This window comes from Saccopteryx bilineata, chromosome 12, assembly GCF_036850765.1.
Source record: "Saccopteryx bilineata isolate mSacBil1 chromosome 12, mSacBil1_pri_phased_curated, whole genome shotgun sequence".
Taxonomy (NCBI): domain Eukaryota; kingdom Metazoa; phylum Chordata; class Mammalia; order Chiroptera; family Emballonuridae; genus Saccopteryx; species Saccopteryx bilineata.
In genome coordinates, this window is record NC_089501.1 from 33,563,397 (window position 1) to 33,586,905 (window position 23,509).

A 23,509-nucleotide genomic window follows, 5' to 3' on the forward strand; every position below is an offset into this window, starting at 1 on the left:
TATCTGAGTACCTAAAATATATTAACAGGAAATATATTAACCCTTAAAAATAAGTACACACTAAAAGATGAAAGAAGCTAGGCAGCATAAGAGAATGAAAAGAATGGAGGTTTTGGAGTCAAAAAGACCTGAAATTCAATGGCAGTTTTGCCTCTTCCTGGCTTGTGATCTTAGGCCATTACACCTCTCCAAGCTTCTACAGTCTACCTCTTCTTCCATAAACCAGGCAAACACTCTCCCCACTATTAGTTAACATTGCATTGAAGATGTTAGGCAAGAGAAAACAATTTGTGGCAGAAAAATTCTGAGATAAAACTACATTTTCACATTACATGAAAGTGTACTTGCAAAACCTAAGAGAATAAAAAATACAAGTAAATCAAACAATGAAGTAATTCAATAAATAAGGTATCAGAACATAAAACCAACATATAAAAATCAAGTGTGAAGACTTCAGACAATAGCCACACAAAAGGTACAATTTCAGGAATCAGCTAATAAGAAACATAAAATCTTTATTGAGTAAAGCAGTCTGCAACATACAAAAGCAGACCGAATAAATGGAAAGGTGTCCATAAAAATGTGTATTTACATATACATGTATGTATGTATAGGTAAATTTAATATGACTCAAATAAAAATATCAATTTTTCTATAGAATAAAGTTGATTAAAAGTTCATATGGAAAAATAAATGTACAGTTATAGCTATGAAAAATCCTGAAGGAAAAAAACAAGAATGAGAGCATACCAGATATTAAAACATACCTTAAAGTTCTGGTAATTAATAATAGTGTACTATAGTAAATGAATAGAAAGGCTAATGAAACAGAATGGGCAGCCATTTCAGAGCACAGGTTGGCTGGCTATATATTATGACCCAGCAATTCCACTGCTGGATATATGTATCTATGTTTGGTAGATAATACTCTTCACCAAATATTCCTACTTCCATGCCTTCTAGTTACATGGCAGGATTACATATCAGTCAGCTGTGGGCAAGTAAAGCTTGCTTTGATTAACAAAATATATATGGTATTCTTTCTTCCTAGTGAAGCAATAATCATGAAAACTTATGTCAGGATGAAGTTTTCATCAACTTCCATCCCTGAGTGACTATGATGAGCTAAGTATCCTTCTGATTGGGCTGAACATGTATTATGAGAGAAAAATTAGGCTATGTTTTTAAAAAATGGACAAACAGGCCCTGGCCGGTTGGCTCAGCGGTAGAGCGTCGGGTCGGGCGCATGCGGGAGTCTGTCTGACTGTCTCTCCCCATTTCCAGCTTCAGAAAAACACACACACACACAAAAAAAAAGAATTCTTCTCCTGTTACTTTTTCAAAGTGATACAATTATGGAACATGGCAAATATACCCTATATGAAACTCTGGTGGTAGAGGTTTCACCATGTTAGTGGCAAGGGCTTCTTGGATGACTCCCAATGAGAGGGATGCCAACTGCTTCTCTTCCAGGTTTTTGTCCACCTCCCGGATGGACTGCAGCAAGCTGTCTGGGCTCTCCTGCACACTCTTGAGACTGGGCAATCGCCTTCTGCAGCAGAGAAGAACGTTCGGCCAGGCCACAGGACAGGCTTTGGAAATGGCCAAGTATAAAATCTGGAAAGTCAAGGCCATGAAAAGAGGAGTGGAGACTATTTTTGTGTTATGCTTTTAAAAAAGAATGTATTTAAATGGCATGTTAATTATCATAGTAATAGACATCAAGACAAATAGAAGGAATAAGCTTAAAGGGCATTAGTAGTTGAGCCAAATTCCATAGCATTATGTATTTGGCACCTACTAAGTGCCAGAAATTGTGCTAGAAGCTGAGGACTAAAGACAATCACAGTCAAATCCTCCTTTTTATAAACGTAAAAGAGCATAGGCCGAGGAAGGCACATCACAACTCACCGTGGAGACAAAAGCACGAGTGCCTCACACTGGGATTAAGAGTACTAGAGAAGCCTGAAAGAAGAACAATTATTTCTCTCTCATTTCTTTTGGGAGGTCAGGAGACCTCTTTCCAGCAGAAGTCAGGAGTTTACAAAGTAAGCAATCTCTTGGCTACATCTTGAAGCACGAGCAAGATTTCATTATGTATGGTAAACACTCAATTTTATCAGCTAAGCAACAGGAAAAACTTCAGGGGTAAAGCAATTAAGAAATGCAAAATTTACTTGGGAAAGGAAAATGTAGGGTGTGGTTAGAAGGCAGAATGCCTAGGGAAAAGTGGTTGAAGCCAAACTGCAAAGGCCCTTCAATGACAGAAGAATCAAGTTCATGAGAGGGTAACCTATTCATGTTTATATCCTCAGCACCCAGCTAGGATCAGATACTTACAGAACACAATGGGATCTATTACAGGACAGAGGTACATACTAGGATTTAAGACCGCATTATTCCTGTTGCCACTTCACACCTGTAGTTTCTTGAACACGCTTGTGGTCTGGGGTTGGCTCCCCTTCAATTTCCATGAGGTCACAAGCTGCTTTTTGGAGCTTTTCTACAGGTACTTGGTGTTCAGCCAATTCCTCCTGCAACTGCTGCTTGTCCATGAAAAAGGACAAAAGAAAAACATGTGAGTAATCAAAGCTGGTTCTAGGAATCCAGGACTACTAAGATGCTTTACAAAGTAATTCTCAGTTTATCCACAGCCATAGATATTAGAATAAATTGTTTAGGAATGGGATCTTCTCCCAGGCATCCCAACCCAACAGCAGCTTTTAACCTAAATACCAGTATTTGTTTTACTTTTGGATACTGTAAGCCATACAAAACCACAGCCTGTGTCCCGGCTTACCTTTGTTGTTGCAAGCTGCTGCTGCAGGACCCCAGGGTCAGAGGCAACAGTATCTGAGAGGAGCTTCTCCACATTGGCCTGGCAAGCCTGCATCCAGGCCTGCAGGCTGTCAGCACTGCTCTGGAACTGCCGGTAATGGCCTAGCAGCATGTTCAGGTGAGTACCCAATCGTGTACACTGCCAGAGAGGAGGGAAAGCAAGCTTAAGCAAGGCCCGGCAAAAGGCAGCAGCTGCCTAGGCCGAGTCCAAAGAGAGGCCCAGCTTTGTTACAGGGAACTCACCGTAACTACAGTTACAAGTAGTTCCGAGGCCTCCATGGATAGAGGGGTAGCAACGACCTTTTATGAGTGAGTTCCTTGCTGCTTGATTCTACTATTCACCTCAACTTTATTACATACAAGAGAAGATTTAGTGAGTTGGATAACAAACCACCAAAGTAATATACATCAGGTTGCAGGCAGAAATGGCATTAAGAGGTACAAAAGTGTTCCTTTTCAAGGGTTAAGAGGTATTGGTACAAAGCACAATAAAGGTGAGAAGAACTCACTAGACTCTATACCTGAGGAGCTAAACAGAGTTCTTTGATAGGAGTGAAAATAAGGATTAACCCTAGATGCTCTGTCCAGGAACACAGACTGTGTATGTGGTGTAAACTTCCCCTGTGCTATGCCTCTCAGGAGGCTGTGTCTCCTGGTCAAGATACAAGAGGTGAGCACCTCCACCTTCATCACCAGAGTAAGACATACCCAGTATGGCTAGGATCAGGCATCAGCCCATAGGCCTCCACACTTTACATTTTTGCACAGCTCAAAAAGACATTCTGCCTGTAGTCTATATACAGATGAGCTCACTCACTGTGTTGTGAGGTTTCTAAGCCTCAGAAACCACCCACAGTAGTGTGATGGCTGCCACGATCATTGACCCAGAGGCTGCCAGAACCTATTCCATGCCTTTGAATGGAGAGCAGTGTATCTCCCTGTTGCATCCTTCAGCTTGTCCTTCACTAAGGTTCCAGTTGCTGATGGTTCTCTGCCTTCCTCAAAGCTGTTTTCAGTGTCCAACACTTTCTGTCCTGAGATAGTCACAAATCTCAAGTCTCCTTGGTGGGAAATTACGTCCTCTGAGAAGCTGCCCTGCCGCTTGAGGAGGGAGGGAAGGGCCTCAGGGCTGCTGCCTCCCTGGTGCATGCTCTCCAGCTCCTTCTCAGACCGTTCCAGCCAGTTTTCAAACTCCTGATGGTCCTGCAGAAACCTCTGCAGCTCACCCCGTAGTGTCTGCACCTGCTTCAGCTCTGCCTCAGACTGGGCCAGGGAAGTAGCGTAGCGTTCCTTTAGCTCTCCTAGCTTTTCCTGCAGCGTCTGTTGCTCCTCAGGTGTGAGATTGTCGCCATGCTGGTCCAGAAAGGCCTGAGCTGATTGGGTGGCCAGGATAAAATTTTGCTGCTGAGACAGCAATTCTTGGTGATGGGCCTGGCAAAAAATCCCCCAAACAAAGGATAATCAGTACAGATACCACAATAATTTGATTATAACTATAACTAAAGGTGAAAGAGAAATTCATTGACCACATTTATAGATGCTCAGAAATCACTAATCTCTCTCTCTAAGCATGATGCCATATGCCAATTCCAGCTGAACTAACACATATGGAAACATACTTCTTAAACATTTTATATGTATTATCTCATCTGACTTGTGGCACAATATGCAATGTGGGAAGACAATATAATATCAATATTAAAGATAGGGTTAAGTGAATACCAAAAAGACACACTACTGATAAAGGTCATGCAGATAGTTAAGAGATGAACTCCTGACCTGACTCTCTTCACTAAACTACCTTAGTCAAAGAGAGGGTACAAATTGCCAACTAATAGTTACCTACATTAATGGAAGGAGAGAATAAGCTGGGTGAGCCACACATGGGACAATATAAAAACTGCAAATTCTTATCTGGGAGATGTCAATCAATTATCTGTGAAGACAATTACCTATGTCTCTAACAGGAAAGATCTAGGAAAATTAATTTGTTAAGTAAAAAATTTATATATTAGAGTAAATAGTGTTTCTGGACAGAACAGGTCATTTGTATGTGCTATCTCCATGTGTTTCTATGTGGACTTTCTTTCTATTCCAACGGAATACAATTGAAAGGAGGACAGTAGTGGTTGTTTTTTTTTATTGTTTGTTTCTTTACAGAGACAGAGAGGGAGTCAGAGAGAGGGATAGACAGACAGGAATGGAGAGAGATGAGAAGCATCAATCATCAGTTTTTCGTTGTGGCACTTTAGTTGTTCACTGATTGCTTTCTCATATGTGCCTTGACTGTGGGGCTACAGCAGACCGAGTAACCCCTTGCTCAAGCCAGCGACCTTGGGTCCAAGCTGGTGAGCTTTGCTCAAGCCAGATAAGCCCTGCTCACGCTGGCGACCTCAAGGTCTCGAACATGGGTCCTCCGCATCCTAGTCCGACGCTCTATCCGCTGCGCCACCGCCTGGTCAGGCAAGTAGTGGTTGTTTTAACAATGTTCTTTTCGAGTCTAACAAAAGTCAGTGGGAGCTCAGTCAGTGTGCCTAAATATCTATACTGTTTATGCAACTACTGAGAGATATATATATATCCTGCTCACATAGATAGCAGGGAGCGTATAGTACCATATAGCCTATCTGTATAACATCCAGATGTCTCCTTCTCATCCTCTAACCCATCCACCCATCAGTACGGCAGTTTCCTTCCTAGAATGGAGATAACCCTGGGCAAGCTGACTGCTGCCAGCAGGAGGTGTCAGGAAGGTTCCCATGACAGCAGAACCATCTCTGCTCTGTGCTGTTACAAGAGTGCCAGGGCTTAGGGGGGACACAACACAATGAATCTTCCAAGCACAGAAGCATGCCAGAGGCAGAAATCCTATTAGTACACGATAAGGCAATGGACCACACAAGCTGTTCAATGAAGCACTCCAGCTAAACCAGATTTGCTTTGCAAGAAAGATATCACTACTACAACATGTGATCTATGTGTTTTTAAGTGCCTTGAATATATAATATAAGCATCCCTCAATCATGTAATACAATGTGCCTGCACATGTCAGTTAATGTCCCAGGAGACACTTTATCTGGATGGTTCACTGGTTAATCTCTAATGCCTGTCATATAGCAGATGGTTAATATTTGCTAAATGAATGAATAAATGAGTAGAAATACATAGTGAGAAATGGTTTCATGTGTGCAATAGGGAACCATTAAAAGGGTATAGCATGTTAGAAAGATCCCTTCAGTGTGGGGGATGGATTGGAGGATAAAAGCCAACAGGAAAGGAGACCAGTAGAAGATGACTTGATAGCAGTCGGAACTACAATAACATCTCACTGGAGATAAAGCAGTGTGGCTGCTGTGAAAGAGAGAAAAGCAACATGGGGTTTGATGACTGATGCGATATGGGGCAGTGAGGCAGGGAAAGGAATCTAAGATGAGGTCTAATGCAGGCAGTGAATGGGCATACAGGAAGGAGAACGTGTTTGATCAGGGAGGGGCATTATATTAAACAGGAGTTCCACTTGTCAGTTTGAGGCGCTTGTGATTCCAAGTCACCGATAGAGGTTTATATACTGGCTTGAAGCTCAGCACAGGCATTTGGGCTGGAGACAAATATACACATGTAATTATTTAGTATAAACAACTGAAATGTCATAAATGGACAAGACTAGAAAAGTATATTCTGAAAGATGAGAGGAGGCCTAGGACACTACCGGAAAGCACAACAGCACTAGAAATGGGGCCTAGGGGAAAGATTATGAAGGGTAGAGCAGTGCTGTGCAAAGTAAGGGGCAGAGTACTGCAAGGTGAGCACCCAACAGTGACAAAGTTGCTGAGACATCAAAGAGATAAACTGAAATCTCACTGGATCTATGAGCAAGGTTATGGTAAGTTGTCCAGGGCAGAGGAGAGTCCCCAGCACAGTGAGGACAAGGTAACACCCTCACCTTCATCTTCTCACATCGCTTGTCCAGTTTCTCTGCGGTGTGGTTCACTCCCATGTGACCATCAGTGGTATCCAAGTCTCCTTTCTCCAGGCTAGCTCCTGACAGCCGCTCCATCTGTCCAGCAGGGGAGCCCACTGAGGCCATCCAATCCAAGAGAGCATCCATCTGACTTCTGTTTTCAGCCAGTTCCTTTACTGCCTTGCTCTGAAAGCCACAGAGGGAGCCCAGTAGGAAGGCCATAGATACTCAGCAATTACAGGGTACAGGTTAAGTCAAGAGGGAAATTTTTACACTAAAGAAAAAGAGAAGCGCCCTGGCCGGTTGGCTCAGCGGTAGAGTGTCGGCCAAGCGTGCGGAGGACCCGGGTTCGATTCCCAGCCAGGGCACACAGGAGAAGCGCCCATTTGCTTCTCCACCCCTCCGCCGCGCTTTCCTCTCTGTCTCTCTCTTCCCCTTCTGCAGCCAAGGCTCCATTGGAGCAAAGATGGCCCGGTCGCTGGGGATGGCTCTGTGGCCTCTGCCTCAGGCGCTAGAGTGGCTCTGGTGGCAACATGGCGACGCCCAGGATGGGCAGAGCATCGCCCGCTGGTGGGCAGAGCATCGCCCCATGGTGGGCGTGCCGGGTGGATCCCGGTCGGGCGCATGCGAGAGTCTGTCTGACTGTCTCTCCCTGTTTCCAGCTTCAGAAAAATGAAAAGAAAAAAAAAAGAAAAAGAGAAGCTCCAAGACAGGGTGAAATCAGTCACTGACCCACAAAAAAGAACAAGCATCTAAATCTATTGAAAAAAGGAATTATTTAAAATTATCTCTAGATTTTCTCTATACCTTACTGTTTTAAAAGGTAGAGTGGGAGGGAGAAAATCCCAGGATTTTATTAAAAGGCTTCATTTTATTAGGAGGCGATTTAGTCCTGGCACCCAGCAAGGTCTCACAGCATCCTTTCTAGGTATGCAAGTGATACACTGCCTCCCAGGGTAAGAGCGAACACAGTCACACTCAACTCCCTGGCTGCTCCTCCCTAAGGGAAATAGTCCTCCTGCTATCCCTTTCTCTGCCAAACAGAGCATTAAGTTCTGAAACTATTTTCTGACTCTCCAAGTATTTTAATTGATTGAAAGATATGCCATGGGATACATTCATATAGTTCAGGATTCATCTTCAAGTAACTTATTTCTCTTTTCTCTACTTCCCTGTTAGCATCTGAGTCCGTGGCCAGACAAAGGATTCCAATTCAATCTGCCAGTGCCGAGTGGGCCCACAAGACCACCTGAGACCTCCCTTCTCACAGGGTATCCCAGTGCTGATTCCCACTGAACCACAGTGGCAGGTGGGGGTGGCTTGCAGCCCACGAATACTCCCCATCCCCCCAGCACTCTCGAATCACGAGTCTAGATTCCTGGAAGAAATATGACATTTGCATTTTCCTCCTCAGAGTACCTCTTTCTCACTAAATTCTTTCTGACATTTCCAACTAGAATACTGAGCACTCAGCAGCCAGATTTTTTTTTTTGGGTGGGGGGTAGGTGGTAATATGAATTTCCTACCAACTATTCCTGACTTAAAATTCTTCAGGATGTTTCTTGTAAAAAATAAAATGTTGGTTCACAGATCTGTTCCTGAACAACCCTTGTTCATGAGTCTATGCTCTCTATAAGGCGGTTTCCCCTCAATTACCTTTCATTTGTGTAGGTACCAAAACATTTTTGGAGAAATAGCAAGTGTCACTGCAGTCTGGTTACCTTCTCAGTCTCTTGCTGTAAGGCTGAGGTCACCACTTCCTCCAGCTCTTTCTGGGCCACCCGCGTCCCTTCCTGGAGAGCCTCATATTGCTCCTTAGCCTGATGAAGTTTTTCCTGAAGAGTTGTCAACGCGTGGGGGCTCATCTTGGTCTGGTTCTCTTCCAGGAGCCCTTCAATGTCTCTAATAACACTGGCAAATGAGGTGGCATGATTCTGAATGTCGTCCTTTAAATCCTTAACACATGAAAACAGGGATGGCAGAGCCTTTGACTTTAGTACACCTAAGACCTCTAACAACACTACGAGGTGGGATGACCTATCTACAACAGATGTATGTCCCTGACTATAATTGCTTAAGGTTTAGGCCTAAACCAATGCAAATAATAAAAAAAATTTTTTTTTGTTTGTGCCAGAGGCAGAGAAAGAGAGACAGAGAGGGACAAATAGGAACAGATAAGCAAGAAGGAAGAAAGATGAAAAGCATCAATCCCTTGTTGTGGCACCTTAGCTGTTCACTGATTCCTTTCTAATATGTGCCTTGACCCAGGGGCTACAGCAGAGAGAACAACCCCTTGCTCAAGCCAGTGACCTTGGGCTCAAGCCAGAGATCTTGGGCTTCTAGCTGATGACCTTTGGGCTCAAGCCAGTGACCATGGGGTCATGTCTATATGATCCTACGCTCAAGATAGCGACGCTGTGCTCAAGCCGGTGACCTCGGGGTTTTGAACCTGGGCCCTCTGCTTTTCAGTCTGGCGCTCTATCCACTGAGCCACTGACTGGTTAGGCTTTAACATAATTTTTAATTAAGAAATTTTCTAATATTCAAAAAAAATTTTTTTTTTATCTTTTTTTTTAAATTCTTTTTTATTTATTCATTTTAGAGAGGAGAGAGAGAGAGAGGAGAGAGAGAGGAGAGACAGAAAGAGAGAAGGGAGGGAGGAGCTGGAAGCATCAACTCCCATATGTGCCTTGACCAGGCAAGCCCAGGTTTGAACCGCCGACCTCAGCATTTCCAGGTCGACGCTTTATCCACTGCGCCACCACAGGTCAGGCTCAAAAAAAATTTTTAAACAGAGACAGAGAGAGTCAGAGAGAGAGAGAGATAGGAACAGACAGGAACAGAGAGATGAGAAGCATCATTAGTTTTTCGTTGCGCATTGAGACACCTTAGTTGTTCATTGATTGCTCTCTCATATGTGCCTTGACCGCAGGCACTCAGCAGACTGAGTAACCCCTTGCTCGAGCCAGCAACATTGGGTCCAAGCTGGTGAGCTTTTGCTCAAAACAGATGAGCCCACACTCAAGCCGGTGACCTCAGGGTCTCGAACCTGGGTCCTTCCTCATCCCAGCCCAATGCTCTATCCACTGCGCCACCGCCTGGTCAGGCTCTAATATTCAATTTTAAAGCAAAATTTATTTAATTAATTAATTTATTTATTTATTTATTATTTATTTTATTTTTTTTTGTATTTTTCTGAAGCTGGAAACGAGGAGAGACAGTCCAGACAGACTCATGCATGCGCCCTACCGGGATCCACCCAGCACGCCCACCAGGAGCGACGCTCTGCCCACCAGGGGGCGAGGCTCTTCCCCCTCCGGGGCGTCCGCTGTGTTGCAACCAGAGCCACTCTAGCGCCTGAGGCAGAGGCCAAGGAGCCATCCCCAGCGCCCAGGCCATCTTTGCTCCAATGGAGCCTTGGCTACGGGAGGGGAAGAGACAGAGAGGAAGGAGGGGGTGGGGGGGTGGAGAAGCAAATGGGCGCTTCTCCTATGTGGCCCTGGCCAGGAATCGAACTCGGGTCCCCTGCACGCCAGGCTGACGCTCTACAGCTGAGCCAACCGGCCAGGGCCTAAAGCAAAATTTAAATTCTGACCAAATATTTAGGGAAGACAAAAATGAAGAACCCCATAACGTGTTGAATATTTTTGACTGTGTAATGAGAGTTGACACAGGATTCTAGCTGAGTCGAGGGCCTGGTTGGTCTTCCATCCTCTCCTTATCCTTTACTGCAGCCTGTAAGAACCAGCATGATGTGGGCACCTCCCGAGTAGTTTCCAGCCTCATTAGTCACTAATCTTTCTTTCTTGTGTTCTTTTCAATCCAACTGAACTAGCTGTCTTTCAGTTCTGGACAGTGAGGGGCTCAATCCCATTCTCACCAACACAGATACACACGCTGCATATTCTCTTCCTCCTCTCACCCTTTCATGCCTTCACCCTGTGTGTCCTTCATTTCTCGGTTTAAGCGACACTTCTTCAAGGTAGACTGGTTCTGATATCCCAGACTAGATTGGGTCTCTCTATTATACATTCTTGTAAACTTTTCCTTCCTGACATAATTAATAATACTTATACATTATCATGATTCTATACACAACACACACACACACACACACACACACTTGACCCTTCTACTAGATGGTAAGCTTCATGTGAGCAGGGATATTTACAGCATGTTGGTAGCACTAAGCACTATGCATGATATCTAGCAACCTTTTATAAATATTTGTTGAAGGAATTTAAGAAATGAATTAACCCACACTGACCTTCGAGTCACTTTGGTTCTTCTGCAAAGCAGAAAGATCCTGCTGGGTGGCTCTGCCTTGGGGCCCACCAATGCTCTTTCCGCCTGTCCTACCCAGCTGCAAAGATCCTCCAGTTTCTGGTGACAAGTATTTGTTGTTTTCTGCAGGGTCTAATTAAAATGCAAAGGGGCCAAGAAGACAATTAATACTTTCATTCCTACAAAAACAAGATAATGCCCTGAAATATAAAACAAGGTTATAGCTCAGGATGACAAAGTTGGTGGGAGATGAGAACAGGAGGAAAGAAAAGTGGATTCGATGTCCAGTATTCTCACATGTGGAGGTACCAACAGGGAGCTCCCCCACACAGCCAGTATTTTTTAGCCCACCAAGAAGATGGGTTACATGTTTCCCTGGCATCTGGGTGCGCCCAACACCATGCCGATGGGGCACCCTGACCACAGGCAGAAATATCTGGGAACACAAGACAGCAGGATGAGAACACTCCTGTCTCTCCCTTGACCTACAAGTGTTGGCAAATATTTTTCCTTACAAATGGGTCAAGGAAGGACACTTCAGAGTTGAAAGGCGAGAACTGGCATTTTTTTTAAAAGTAGAATTATAACATGCAGAGAAAACCCCGAATAAACAGCCGCCGCCACACGTCCGGGGCACATGCCGTTGTCTGTAGTGCAGACCGGTGGAAGGGTCTGCACAGCTCCTCAAATACCGGCGGGCTCTGGTCCAGTCCCTGCGTCAGTAGCCGCTGGCGGGCATGGCCAAGTGCTTGTGCGTTCACTGGCGGAGCCTTGGAGAAAAGGCGGACGGTGTGGGTGAGCTACGCAGATATTAATTTCCTGGACACTTGGTACAACGAGGGAAGATGAACAGGTCCATGATATGCCAAGTGCTCAGTGTCTCCCACTGTGACACAGAGGAAGGATTGGTTGTGCCGCTGGTAGGAGGCTGTGCAAGCTCTTCAGGAGCAACGTTTACTCAACACAACATCTGGCCCTGTTACTTGCTCAGGCACATCCAGGAGAGTAGCAGGACAAGCTCCTCTGGAGAAGGGCACAACTGGGGGCCGGCCAGATATCAGGAAGGTCTGGACCAAAAGCTGCCCTCTTTCTAAAGCAAACACACTCACACTTTGACTTTTGGTCAAGAGTTGTGCTGAGCTGGCCGCAGCCTCTCTCGGGGACAGTGTGGCCGTGGAGGGAAACGCATCAGGACTTCTGCCTTACAGCAAGAATGCGAGTGTGGATGACATCCTAGAGCACGTAGGGGAGTTCAACTTCTTCCAGAAGCAAACGTTTTTTCCTCCTCGCTCTGCTCTTCCGCCGCCTTCGCCCCCATCTACGTGGCATCGTCTTCCTGGGCTTCACCCCCGACCACCGCTGCCGGAGCCCCGGCGTGGCTGAGCTGAGCCGGTGCTGTGGCTGGAGCCCGGCCGAGGGAGCCGAACTTCACACCTTCCCCCGCCAATGCCGCAGCTACGAGGTCGGACTGGAACCAGAGCGGCCTGGGCTGTGTGGACCCGCTGGCCGTCCTGGCCACCAACAAGAGCCACCTGCCGCTGGGCCCCTGTCAGCATGGCTGGGTGTACGACACGCCCAGCTCCTCCATCGTGACCGAGGTGAGAACCACTTTTCTTAAGGAAGAAGCCAGACATGCACTTTGGACAGAAACAGTGATGTCAGGAATGAGGTAAACATCACACCGTCCAGATTCTTATATAGCTCTTAAGAAATTCAGGGTTTCTGACCCAAGGGTATTACACAGAGAGAGAAATTGCCAAACAAGGCTAAACACAGAGAAAATTCAATGATGAGAGAGAGAGATCAGAGTCACAGGGGCTTTAAACCCACAGGAAACCACAGGCATGCAGACTATCAGGGGCAGTTACTCTTCAGGATCAGAAGTTCAGGAAAAATTCACATCATTGTCACTATGATGGTAGATGAGATCATTTAGAGAGGATGAGAGGGCCAGGGGAGGATGTCAAGGGGGCAGAATTTTTGGAAACCAAGCTGAGGAGGAGAAACCGGGGCTGAAGAATGAGCTGGCCCCCAGTGGGGAGAGAAAAAGGAGGTACAGGGGCAGAGGGGGTGTGGAAGTCACAGAGGAAGGACCCCGTGCAAGCCTCACCTTCCCTGAAGCCAGCCAGGTGGCATTACGCAGCATCTCTGTAATTCTCACATCTCACTGCTTGTTGGGGTCAACGTTGACATGACATTGCGTGACCTGACTGTATGTCCCTGAAGACCGTCAGCTCTTTGAGGATCAGGTAACGTTAGGGGCCCTCTTGTCCTTCTTCTGGTCCAGGGCCCCCATAGCAGTGCCCCCAAACAAATGACCTCCCAGCCTCTGCCAGAACCCCATAATGACTAATGCTGTTTCCACATAAGTGAGCCCTTTTATGGCGGAACCCAAAGCTCGGGTCCAGGACACTGCTTGCTGAGCCAGAATTCACACCCCTGTCGAGTTTACCCAGTACTCCTAACTTTGCACTTAGAGTTTCAAAAAAGTTACTTCCCCTTGCTCTTCCACCAGTCAGTCCTTTGAATTGATACGCCAGGACACACCACCTCGGGCTAGCCATTTCCAGTTCCTGCCTTCTCAGGACCCAGTCCCCACATCCTCCACTTTCTTGGTTCCTCCAGCTCAGACAGCAGTTGGCCAAACCGACTCTGCTTCCTTGAACTGTGAGTGGCCAGAGCTGAACACAAACCCCGTGTTGACTAGAAACCTTCTCCCGGAAATGTCACAGTGAAGAGGACCATGCTGGGAGCTGTGGGTTGACTGTTACTGAGCACAAAAGCTCTCTGTCTCTGATATCAGGTCTTAGCCAAGGAATCATCCTTGGTTCCTCTCTCCACCGCCTCTCCTACAAAAACTTCCAACCCGAGCCCAGCTCACCTAGCGCACCCTCTGTCCCTGAGGAATGGAACCCAGAGCAGTCATAGACGGCCCCTCCTCCCATTACCCGTTGGCCCAGCGCTCAGAATCCTCTGCAGACCACAGACCCAAGCAGCTTCTAGTCCTGATGTGCAGGGAGTGCCCATGTCCTCTAGCAGGTGCACTCTGTGCAGTCTGGCATATCAGCTCTCCTGCCCTCCAATTCTCACACTCTCAGCTCATTCCATTAGAAGTCAGCTGTCAGAATGATACACAGATTAGTATGTCCGCTTTCCTCTGAGACGGTCCACATACTCCCCACGTCCCACCTCCCTCCAGTTCTCACAACTAAAAGGCCTGGAGCCCCCCTGAGCTGACATGTGGCTCAGACCTGGGTGTTCACCTGCACCCTCTGTGCGGTTTGCCTCCCCAGGGTGTCCGTGGGGACTCTCTGGAGAGGAGACACGCAGGCTTCCTGCACAGGGCTGAGTGGAAGTCGGCATTAGAAGGAGAAAATATTCTACAGTTCCACTACACGATTTCACAGAATTTTTTTCTTGTGATGAGGGATTTAAAGACCTACTACCTTTCAACTTTTCTTTTTTTTTTTTTTTTTTTGTATTTTTTTTCTGAAGCTGGCAACGGGGAAAGACAGTCAGACAGACTCCCGCATGCGCCCAACCGGGATCCACCCGGCACGCCCACCAGGGGCCGACGCTCTGCCCACCAGGGGGCGATGCTCTGCCCCTCCGGGGCGTCGCTCTTGCCCATAACCAGAAGCCACTCTAGCGCCTGGGGCAGAGGCCAAGGAGCCATCCCCAGCGCCCGGGCCATCTTTGCTCCAATGGAGCCTTGGCTGTGGGAGGGGAAGAGAGAAACAGAGAGGAAGGAGGGGGGTGGGGGTTGGAGAAGCAAATGGGCGCCTCTCCTATGTGCCCTGGCTGGGAACGAACCCAGGTCCCCCGCATGCCAGGCCGACGCTCCTACCGCTGAGCCAACTGGCCAGGGCCCCTTTCAACTTTTCAATATGCAACACAGTATTGTGAAGTATAGTCATCACGCTTTACACGACATCCCCACGACTTATTTATTTTAAACAGAAATTTGTTGTTTTTGACCCCTTCCACCATTTTCATGCACCCCCCATCCTCTCCCTCTGGGAACACCCAATCTGTTCTTGTATCAGTGAGCTTGTTCTTCCCCTTAGATTCCACATCTATGTGAAATCATAATGCACCTGTCTTCTGTGTCTGATTTATTTTCACTCATTGTAATGTGCCTCAGGTCCCTCCATGTTAGTCAGAAATGGCAAGATTTCATTCTCTTTTTTATGGATAAATAATATGCCATTGTGTGTGTGTGTGTGTGTGTGTGTGTATAACATTTTCTTTGTCCATTCATTCACGATGGACCAATGGACACTTCGGTTGTTTCCCGATCTTGGCTGTTGGAAATAATGCTACAATGAACGGGAGAATTCACATATTTTTCAGAATTAGTGTTTTTGTTTTCTTCAGATATATTCCCAGAAATGGAATTGCTAGATCATACGGTAGCTCTATATACAAAATTTTTGAGGACACTTTACACTGTTTTTGTTAGTAGCTGCACCACTTTTTATTTCTATCAACAGTGCACAAGGGTTGTCTTTTTTCCACATCCTCACCAGCATTTGTTATTTCCTGTCTTTTGGTGAGTAGCTGTTCTAACATGTGTCCCTCGCCATGGTTAGTTTGCATGTCCCACTGAACGGAGATGTTGAGCACCTTCTCATGCACCTGTTGTCCATGGAGATGTCTTCTTTGGGGAGAAAGATACCTATTCAAATTCTCTGTCCAGTTTTAAATCAGATGTCGGTGTTTTTGCTATTGAGTTGTAAGAGTTTCTTATATGTTTTGGATATTAACCTATGATCAGATGTATGGTTTGCAAATATTCTCTCGATTGAGTAGGTCTCCCTTTCACTGAGTTGGTGGTGTCCTTTGCCAGGCAGCCCCTGGACAATTCTATTTCCCATGTAGTAGACCTACTGTGTGCCTCACAGACAGCTGGTTATGGCCGCTGGGAAAGGGGGCCAATACATTTTCCCTCCACTGATGACACTGTTTATACTTGCACTGTCCCCTAGATGTATCCCTGAGTCCCCGAAATGGCTAATCTCCCAGGACAAGAATGCTCAAGCCATGAGGGTCATTATGTATATCTCGAGGAAAAACAGAAAGTCAGTACCTGCGTCCCTTCAGGTGAACCAGCAGCTGTGACATCAAGTCCAGGGCTGTGAGGAGGAAGATGCGCAAAACCCGGTTCTGTCACTGAGGGGCCTTTCCTGTCACCGAGGGGCTGGTCCTGTCACCGAGGGGCTGGTCCTGTCACCGAGGGGTGGGTCCTGTGACTGAGGGGCTGGTCCTGTCACCGAGGGGCTGGTCCTGTCACTGAGGGGTGGGTCCTATGACTGAGGGGCTGGTCCTGTCACCGAGGGGCTGGTCCTGTCACCGAGGGGTGGGTCCTGTGACTGAGGGGCTGGTCCTGTCACCGAGGGGCTGGTCCTGTCACCAAATGGTGGGTCCTGTGACTGAGGGGCTGGTCTTGTCACGAAGTGGCCACCATGTGCCCAAGGTGCTTCTGTCGTACAAGATTCATGGTTCCTGGGTCAAATGTTTTAAATAGGTGGACAACATAAACCTGAAAGGAACCCCCCCAAATTATGTAAAAGTCAAATGAGGGGCCTCAGGACTGCCCGGGCTTCTGTGCCTGACCACAAAGGTCTGGTTTACCTGCGTGTCTGCAAGCAGCCCCTTGGACGGAGGTCTAAGTCAGAGGGAAGAGTCTGATCAGGGGGACAAATTTTCAACACAATCACATCTTAGAATTCAAACACCGGGGATAGAAAGTGTTCCGAGAGTTATTGAGCACCCCTTCCCTTCCAGAACAGAAGGCCACCGAAGCGTCCACTTTCTGGGCTGTGCGTGGTTTGCCCTCAGTAAACCTCCCCCCTTTAACTTAAAGCTTCTCATCTGGCAGGGGCTGGAAAAGAGAAAATCAGGCTTATTGGGAAAGCACGTTGCAATCAGAGTAAATCATTTCTGACCAAGGAGCTAAGATGGAAAACAGTGGGAATCGGAGATTTTACGTGACACTCAGATTGAGGATTTGGGGGCTCAGAGGCCTCTTTTTTCTTCACTTCCTCTGGTTTCCTGGGGGGCGTGAGGAGGGGGATGGAATACACATTCTTTTCCAGTAATGACTGCTGTAACACTGGTTCTTTTTTTTTATAAGTTTTTATTAATTTATAGGGGTGACATCAATAAATCAGGGTACATATATTCAAAGAAAACATCTCCAGGTTATCTTGTCATTCAATGATGTTACATACCCATCACCCAAAGTCAGATTGTCCTCTGTCACCTTCTATTTGTTTTCTTTGTGCCCCTCCCCACCCCCCTTCCCTTCTCCCTGGTTCTTATATTTTAGATCCCTGCAGAGATTAGTCAGAGAACAAAGCAGGCGTGGGCCACTGTCTGGCCAGAGGTCACGGCTCAAGTACTGGCGATAAGTCTGGTCAGTGCTGGTCCTGCTGGAGGTTTGCTCCCGATTCCTCTGTCTCTCACACACTATCGTGTGAGGCTCGATCACCCCGCTGTGCTGTGTCTACACTGCTCACAAAAATTAGGGGATATTTTATAGCTTCATATTCATTTTGAAATATCCTCTAATATTTGTGAGCAGAATATATATAGCATAGCTTTATATGTGAGCATAATTTCTTTGCCTGTCTTGGTTCTGAAGTCACAGCCAGCCATCGCAGTGGGTCAGATAGTGTAAAAGCAATGAATAGAAGGAATAGCAGTAATAAGATGACAACAAAAGGTGACTACAGCCAACCCTTGTTTTTCCAGAAGTCTCCCTGCGCCGGTGACTTGCTCTCAGAGCCGGCCCAGACCTGAGCTCTCCTCCCTGTCCAGGTTCTCGGGCTCCACCCTCTACCAGGGCCTCATCATGCATACAGGCCTCACGGGGGCAGTGTCTAGCTGGACTTCTTTATCTTGGCCCTGATGGAATTCCCAGCTGCCCTCATCATCATCCTCTCCATCGACCGCGTGGGTCGCCGCTATCCATGGGCTGGATCGAATCTGGTGGCGTGGGCAGCCTGTCTAGCCTCAGTTATTATCCCCAATGGTAAGTGTCAGGCCCAGCTATGGTCTTGCTCTCCAAGATCCTAAGAAGAGGGGTGTCACAGCCCTTTGATAGGAAGACCATGTTATTTATTATCCAAAGTAGTTTGGAAAAAATAAACAAAATATCTAGGACCTTTCTGACACACTCATCAGCCTTTGAGAACAATTGCAGCCAATGGCTGCCTGATGTCACATGATGACACCCAATTACTACAAGCCTTCCAGCTTGCCCAGAGCAGAGAGCACGGGCTTTGGCGTGCAGCTGGCTCAGAGTTCAAGTCCTTTTCCAGCATGGCACTTCTCCGATATTATTTAGGCAACTCCCCTGGCCTCCCCACAGTGTCCTGTGGAATTAATTAGAAAATGGCATCAATGAATAATTATTCAGCTTCTTTCCTTTCTTGTAAAATACTTTCTCAGTGAAGGGGAGTGAAAATGTTACAACAGAATTCTCTTAGCAACATGGAGCTTTGCTTGAATCCTTCAGTTATTAGCAACTATTTTGAATATGCCCATATGTTGCTATTAGTGTGGTCTCTGATAGACTCAAGTTGGCCCAGCTTTGGAAACTGATATAATTCTGTTGTCATTAATGGCCGAGGTCTGAGGTTAAAGGAGTATTAAAATTGTGTCTAAAGTTAAAACTAAACAGACGTGTAGAATTTGCTGGCATTGTCCTGACTGTGAGAAGAACCAACTTCACTGTCTTGTCCCAATCTGGAACCTGGGGTTTCCCCTTGCAAAGTCCCCTGGAGCACAATTTGAAGACCAGGGATAGTGCAGTGCATGAAGTGCTGTGTTTCCCCTCAGATCTCCAATGGCTCTGAGTGACAGTTGCATGCTTGGGTTGAATGGGGGTTACATTGGCCTACGAAATGTATGCCTGGTCAATGCGGAACTGTACCCCACGTTCATCAGTTGAGCACATCTTCCACTGTGGGAAGATATAAATATATAAATCTAACATGGATTTATGGTTCTTTTTTGGGGACTGAATAAATAAACGGGGTATTTTTGCAAATCTGGATAGAGGTGCTGGTCCCAACCTCCACCTCACCTTCCTAGTGAACAAAGAGCTATACCGGATTTTCATTTGTCTCATTCATGTTCTCCAGAAGAGGCTGGAAGCTCATTTCTTATTAGTGTAAAGTTGGATTTGAATGGTATGGTGGGGGTTGTCTTTAGATTGCCTAAGAAACTTAGTTGAATGGACCATGTTTTTTTCATGAATAAAGGTGGATGCACTTTTGGGAGTAGTTACGTCATGACTGAGGAACAGTAGAGACTGTTTGCTGTGGCGTCCTCTGGAACATATCTGTGTGTGTGTATATCTTTAAGTTTCTGTGTATAATTTATTTAATTCCATTTCTTTTTCCGTTTGGGACCCAGTTATAGACTTGTTGCGGCTGGAATGTGTTATATAGCAGCAACAAAAATATTGAGGACAATGGCAGCAACAATAGCAGCAGCAACAATATTGGGGACAATGACAGCAACAATAGCAGCAGCAACAGCAACAATAGCAGCAACAAGAGGAACAATAGCAGCAGCAGTAATAATAATAGCAGCAGCAACAATGGTGGGGACAACAACAGGAACAATAGCAGCAGCAACAATAGTGGGGACAATGACAGCAACAATAGCAGCAACAAGAGGAACAATAGCAGCAGCAGTAACAATAATAGCAGCAGCAACAATAATAGCAGCAGCAACAATAGTGGGGACGACAGTAACAATAGCAGCAGCAACAATAGTGAGGACAATGACAGCAACATGAACAGCAATGACAGCAGGAAGGACAGCAAGAGAAATAATGGCAGCAGCAATAGAAGTAACAGCAGTCGCAGCAGCAACAACAGCAGTGACAGCAGTAATGACAGCAACAGAAACAACTGCAGCAGCAATAGCAATAACATCAGCAGCAGCAGCAACAATAGTGACAATAATAATAGCTGAGATAATAATAATAGTAGCAGCAGCAGGAACAGCAGCAGCAGGTCCAGCAGTGGAAACAACAACAGCAGCAGCAACAACAGCAGGAATGACAACAGCAACAATAAGAGCAGTAACAACAGCAATAGCAGCAATAACAGCAGGAACGAAAGCAGCAATAACAGGAATAACAATAGCAGCAACAACATTAGAAACAGTGGCAGCAATAACAACAGTGACAATAACAAGAGCAGAAACAACAAAAACAGGGACAATAACAGCAGTAACAGCTGCAGAAACAACAGAATTGAAAACAGCAACAACAGCAATAAGAACAGCCTCAACAACAGGAACCACAATAGAAGGAACAACAGTAGCCAACAAAAGTATCTGCAGCAACAACAGCCACCATGTTGACTGGCTGGTAACTAAGTGCGGCCTGGCACTGGGCACCTCACTGTCATTGTCCCACCTGTGGACCCAGCCCTACGTGTGTATAGGCCCTGGACTCGGCTGCCAGAACTAGAACCTTGGCTTTGTCACTTACTGGCTGTGTGACCCTGGAAAAGTCTTGCCTTAGTTTTCTCAGTTGTCAAATGGAGTCACTACTAATGCCTGTTGCAAAGGTTGTTTTTTGCAACAATTGAACGAGAGGCCTTGGGAGGCACTGGTGGAAAGCACTTAGTAAATATTATCTATTGCTCCCAATTTTACAGAAAAGAAAACATGCTCATGAAATGAAATACAGAACACATTAAAAGTCAAAGTCTATCTTTGTAACTAGGACGGGCTTAGTGCCCTTAGGAACCAAATGACTTGGGTGGTGGGCAGGGGCTTCTGAAAGATGCTGTTCTTGCTGGGTCTCTCTCAGTGTGTGATACTCTGCCTGGTGTCAGCTTTCCTGAGTGAGGTATCCTGGATGCCAACCCCCAGGTGCCATGTGTGGTCTGCCTGCTGTTCCCAGACATCCGTCCTCACTCAGGCTGTCCTCGTTTGTCTGCAGGTACCCTCCCAACCCTGCCTCACCCACACCCCTCTGCAGTTCCCCGAGGTCTCTGCAGGTCCATATTCTATCTTTGAAAAGGAAGCTGGGTGCAGTAATGCAGAAAAAGGAAAGTGAAAGTCTTCATAGAAGTATGTGTTAATCACAGAAATAGACAGACTGAAAAATAACAGAGTTAATCTTCAAAATAACTCTTTAGACTCTTTGAACCACCTGATAAAATGGAAAACCCTTGTAAGTACAGGTGTATGTGTCTCAAAATATGCAGAACATGTTTTAAAATGGATTTCCAATAAAACATCTAGGTGCATATTCTCTGTTTTATACAACAGCTATGAAAACTTTAATGACTAATAACAGTGGTTATTAGAAGTGTACGAGCCAGGCACTTTGTCTGTGTTACCTCACCTGGTCATTACAAAAATCCAAGGAGCAGGAACTTTTGTCACATTTACAGATGAAGAATTGAGGCTTGGAGGAGGCAAGACCACAGGGACAGGAAACGGGAAGGCCTGTCCTGAGGGCCCGGCTCCTCCTTCCTGAAACGAGAGCTGGCCACAGGGACCTCAGTCAGGGACTCGGGAAGGAACTCAGCATTGATTCCAGAACTATCGGTGAGCACCTGCTCAGGGCTACGCTCTGGGATAGGACATTACACATTATACAGTCTGTCCTCATGGGGAGGGGCCTGTGTGCAGGGGACACTGCATCGAGATCAGGGTGCAGGGGAAGGGTTGTCTAGATCGAGGATCTCACACTCAAATGTTACCACGTGCCAGGTAGAAAGTGCACACACACCAGGCACAGGAGAACAGGGCCTGGGGGGTGGGGGCTGACTCCAGTGGGCATGCCCTCCAACTGCTGAGCCATCACACAGCTCCTGCAACTTGTCCGCAAGAGGAAGTGCCTTCTCAGGGTTACCATCTTCTGGTGGTTTATGTGAACAGATCCTGGAAATCCAGTTCATGTGGAATTTCCCACTTTAAAAAGTACCTAGTGGGCCAAGCAAAGCCCTTGAGACCCTGCTCTGGCGGTGCCCATGTGACCTCTGGATGGATTCAAAGGCCTCTCCCAACTCTAAGCTTCGAGCCCAAGGGGAAGCCTCAGACCCTGGAGATCCTTCGCCGCAAGATTTGCCTGAATACTGAACGCATTCAACAGGAACACTTTGTAGAGCGGATGACATTCAGGTCAGTTCATGGCACCAGGAGGCCAGAAATGGAGAATGGACAAAATGAAGATATCTAAGCCTACTGCATGAACAAACCTGCAGGGAGTGTCTCCTATATGTTTCTCTGCATTTTTTTAAGTTTACTTTTTGAATAGATTGATATGGCTTCAAATTCAGGAAGTACAAAAAGTATACATTGACAAGTCTCCCTCCCCCTGTGGTCCCACAGTTACCCAATTCTGTGACAGCCAGTGTTATGGGTCTTGAATATCTTTCCAAAGATACAAGTAAATATGCTTATCTATTTACTACATGTGCATTTTTCCTCTTTTCCCCACAAACTGTAGAATTTATACTTTCTATTTTTTGCCTTTTTCATTAATAACATGTCTTGGAGAACTTGCCTTCTGAGTTTCTACAAAGCTGCTTTAGTCTTTTCAATGGCTGTATGATATTTTATTGAATGATCTACTATAACTTATATAACTGGTCTCCAGATCAACGGGCAGAATTTTGTTACATATTAACAAACTGCCTTAAAGAACAGTCCTGAGCCTCTGCTAGTGCCCACCCAGACTCCTAGACTTGTGAAATTGTGAGGTAAGAGGGTATGGACATTGGCAATTTTTATACTGTGGTCAGATTGCCCCTTGTAGACTTTTCCAGCCTGTCCTCCTGCTTCCCATTGAAGACATTTGCTCCACAGTCTTTCCCACCACAACGTGTCCCCAAGCAGCTTGGTCATCAAGCATCTGAGGGGACCCTAATGCGGTGTGCATTCGCACATCTCTGATTCAGGAGGGGGAGCATATCTTCATATGTTTAAAAGTTCTTTTTCTAGTACAACCATTATGGAAGAAAGTATGGTGGTTTCTCAAAAAACTGAAAATAGAACTACCTTATGACCCAGCAATCCCTCTACTGGGTATATACCCCAAAAACTCAGAAACATTGATATGTAAAGACACATGCAGCCCCATGTTCATTGCAGCATTGTTCACAGTGGCCAGGACATGGAAACAACCAAAAAGCCCATCAATAGATGACTGGATAAAGAAGATGTGGCACATATACACTATGGAATACTACTCAGCCATAAGAAATGATGACATCGGATCATTTACAGCAAAATGGTGGGATCTTGATAACATTATACGACGTGAAATAAGTAAATCAGAAAAAACCAGGAACTGCATTATTCCATACGTAGGTGGGACATAAAAGTGAGACTAAGAGACATAGATAAGAGTGTGATGGTTACGGGGGGAGGGGGGAGAGGGAGAGG

At 46.0% G+C, this 23,509-nt stretch overlaps 1 protein-coding gene and 1 pseudogene across 1 annotated transcript in view; one reads left to right on the plus strand and one right to left on the minus strand.

The window, feature by feature from the left end:
• The window catches only part of LOC136316061 (microtubule-actin cross-linking factor 1, isoforms 1/2/3/4/5-like), a 30,577-nt gene extending 19,112 nt beyond the window's left edge, over positions 1-11,465 (minus strand). The window contains 10 exon segments of the mRNA XM_066247804.1: positions 1,376-1,530; positions 1,532-1,617; positions 2,420-2,543; positions 2,801-2,977; positions 3,751-4,269; positions 6,782-6,985; positions 8,521-8,754; positions 11,067-11,128; positions 11,131-11,215; positions 11,451-11,465. Of these exon segments, the coding sequence (XP_066103901.1) occupies positions 1,376-1,530; positions 1,532-1,617; positions 2,420-2,543; positions 2,801-2,977; positions 3,751-4,269; positions 6,782-6,985; positions 8,521-8,754; positions 11,067-11,128; positions 11,131-11,215; positions 11,451-11,465 (1,661 nt within the window).
• Positions 11,466-11,671: 206 nt separating this feature from the next.
• On the plus strand, positions 11,672-19,040 carry LOC136316062 (solute carrier family 22 member 2-like; annotated as a pseudogene).
• The last annotated feature ends 4,469 nt before the right edge of the window (positions 19,041-23,509 follow it).